At 49.7% G+C, this 2,506-nt stretch overlaps 1 protein-coding gene across 1 annotated transcript in view; it reads left to right on the forward strand.

Annotated features, from left to right (window-relative positions):
• The window catches only part of LOC103207226 (homeodomain-interacting protein kinase 2-like), a 99,405-nt gene that overhangs the window by 71,713 nt on the left and 25,186 nt on the right, over positions 1–2,506 (forward strand). The window contains exon 5 of the mRNA XM_007952789.1: positions 1,751–1,893. Within this exon, the coding sequence (XP_007950980.1) occupies positions 1,751–1,893 (143 nt within the window). The remainder of the gene's footprint in view (positions 1–1,750; positions 1,894–2,506) is intronic.

Here is a 2,506-nt window from a genome sequence, read left to right on the forward strand (position 1 = left end):
CTTCTGTGAAGACTGACAGCCTTGGAGACCCTCTTGGGCAGTCCAGTCTGTCGTGTAGGAACGCTGGGAGTCAGAATCGACCACGCGGCAATAGATGTGTTTGGGCTTTTTGTTTTGTCCTATTAGCTGGTGTGGAGTCCCTGGATGGTACACACAGTTAAGTGCTCACCTGCTGCCTGGAAGGTTGGCAGTTCGAGTCCTCCACTGGTGCTTTGAAAGGCTTGGTGACTGACTTTCAGAATCTCAGTCCCTGACAACCTTGTGGAACACAGCTCCACCCTGACAGACCTGAATCGGCATTGGTGACTGGTTTACGAGCTAAATCAGCGGCCTTCCTCATCCAGTTTGATGGAAACCAGTAGGCTCAGCATTTCTGAATTCATTTCTCTCAGTCTTCTCATCCCTGCAAAAAGTGCTGTGCCTTCTACTGGCTTGAAAAAGAGCCCCTGTGGTGGTGTCAGTCTCCACGTGGATTTACCCTGAATCAGCTGTCGGTGAGACCGCGAGCAGTGAAATGCCCGTGCAGGGATATTAACTGCTGCAGTTTTCACAATGGGGACCTGCTGGCAGCCATTTAACGCTCATCGGTAGGGGATGCGTTCCATAAAATGATGTATGCATAAACTGGAACACCATGTAGCCGTTAACAAGGACAAGGCAGACACGTGTATCTTGACATGCAAAGAGACGTCCACGACCTGGGAAGTGGAAAGCACCCACCTTCCCAGGGTCACACTTTTCATCTGTGGGTTGCATTCTCTCTCTGCTTGTCAGTGAGTCCGTGCCAGCATGGGAGCTGGTTAAGGCAGGCTCTCCCCTAGACACCTTCAGTGGTTCTTTTGATGAATAAAAGTAAGTTAATTTACAAAACTAGTATGACAGCTATTTAAAAAATGGAGTAATTAAACATTCAAGCACATGCTCTCCAACAAAGACATGAACTTCTAGGCATCAGGCAGGGACATTCCAAATGCTATTATTTCCTTTAAATATATCCACCCTTCTTTTCATCTACAATCTTTTCAGAGACTTTTTTGAGGAACACTCAGATGGAGCCTTTTGAATGCACTTGTCACGTGAATTTTCTTTGTCATTCTGCTACTTCCCCCCAGCAGTTCCCACACAGAGAGAAGCCACCCAACTGGAGCAGTTGGAGGGCCTTCTCTTAGAGAGCTGTCATCCGGACTCTTGTTTCTGTGACCTGGGAGTGACGTGGAGGGGTTGGCTTACAAATACAAGTTGGAAACTTGCTTTGATATTGCCTAAAAGGGGCAGCTCTGGTAGCATAGTGGCTAAAAAGCACTTGACTGCTAACCAGAAGGCTGGCGGTTCAAACCCACCAGCCACTCCTCGGAAGGAAGGTTGGGCAATCCTACTTCCGTAGTGATACTGCCTCGGAAACCCAAGGAGGGGTCGCTATGAGACGGGGCCGACTCGACGGCACATAACAACAACAACAACAACAAAAGGGGCAGACGCCTCCGTCCTCCCAAGCCCCAAGCCAGAGCTGGCAACTTGGCCACCAACAGATACCATCAATGACAATGGCAGGATGGTGTATCAGTTTTGTAGGGCTGCTGTAACAAGCTAGGTGGCTTAACACAACGAGCACTCTCTCCCAGCTCTGGAGTCTGGGAATCTGAAACCAAAGTGTCAGCCACGTTGGTTCCTTCGGGAGGGATGTGATAAGCACTTGCCTTGTGCTGGTTGGTTCTCTGCTTAACGGCACACTGTGTCCTCTGTCCTACAGCAGGCCTGGCCCAGCGGGACCCAGCAGATCCTGCTTCCCCCCACATGGCAGCAGCTCACAGGCGTGGCCACCCACACGTCTGTGCAGCACGCAACTGTGATTCCTGAGACCATGGCAGGCACCCAGCAGTTGGCCGACTGGAGGTAAGTAGATACCCTTCCTGGGTGAGTGGGCAGGAAGGCGCATGCATCCCAGATTCTGGAACCCACAAGCAGGCCCAGGCCCAAGTTACCTGGTTTGTGAAGAGCTTTCTAAATTAAAAAAATATGTATTGTGTTATGGGTGCCGGAAGGGTTTGAAATGGATGGTGGTGAGGGTTGGACAACGTGATCATGATTAACATCACTGAATTGTTCCGTGTAAAGTTGAAACAGCATATTTAGTTGCGTATATATTTAGCACGACTTTTGAACATTTCAGGCATTCAAAAGTCATGTAGAAGATGACCACAAGGTCATGACCACAGGGTGATGGGAGATTATTTTAAATAAATGCACCAGGTCACAAGGAACTGAGCCTCGGGACTCTATGATCAAATGCCATTTGGGACCCAAAATTCAGCTACATCCTTTGAGCCGCTGTGTAAGTCCCTGGTGTGGCTCCGTGTGATTTTTGGTGGTTTCCAAGATTAAAGTCCACTCTCAGCAAACAAAGATTTGTCACCAGTGGAGAATGCAGACGCATCACTGGGGCCCTCAGCCACCCAGGAAATGTGCTGGAGGCGTCCAGAGACGGGGTGCACCAGGGTGGGTGGGG

Source organism: Orycteropus afer, unplaced genomic scaffold (genome assembly GCF_000298275.1).
Source record: "Orycteropus afer afer isolate SDZICR_OR568_19922 unplaced genomic scaffold, OryAfe1.0 scaffold00358, whole genome shotgun sequence".
In the NCBI taxonomy this organism is placed as follows: Eukaryota; Metazoa; Chordata; class Mammalia; order Tubulidentata; family Orycteropodidae; genus Orycteropus; species Orycteropus afer.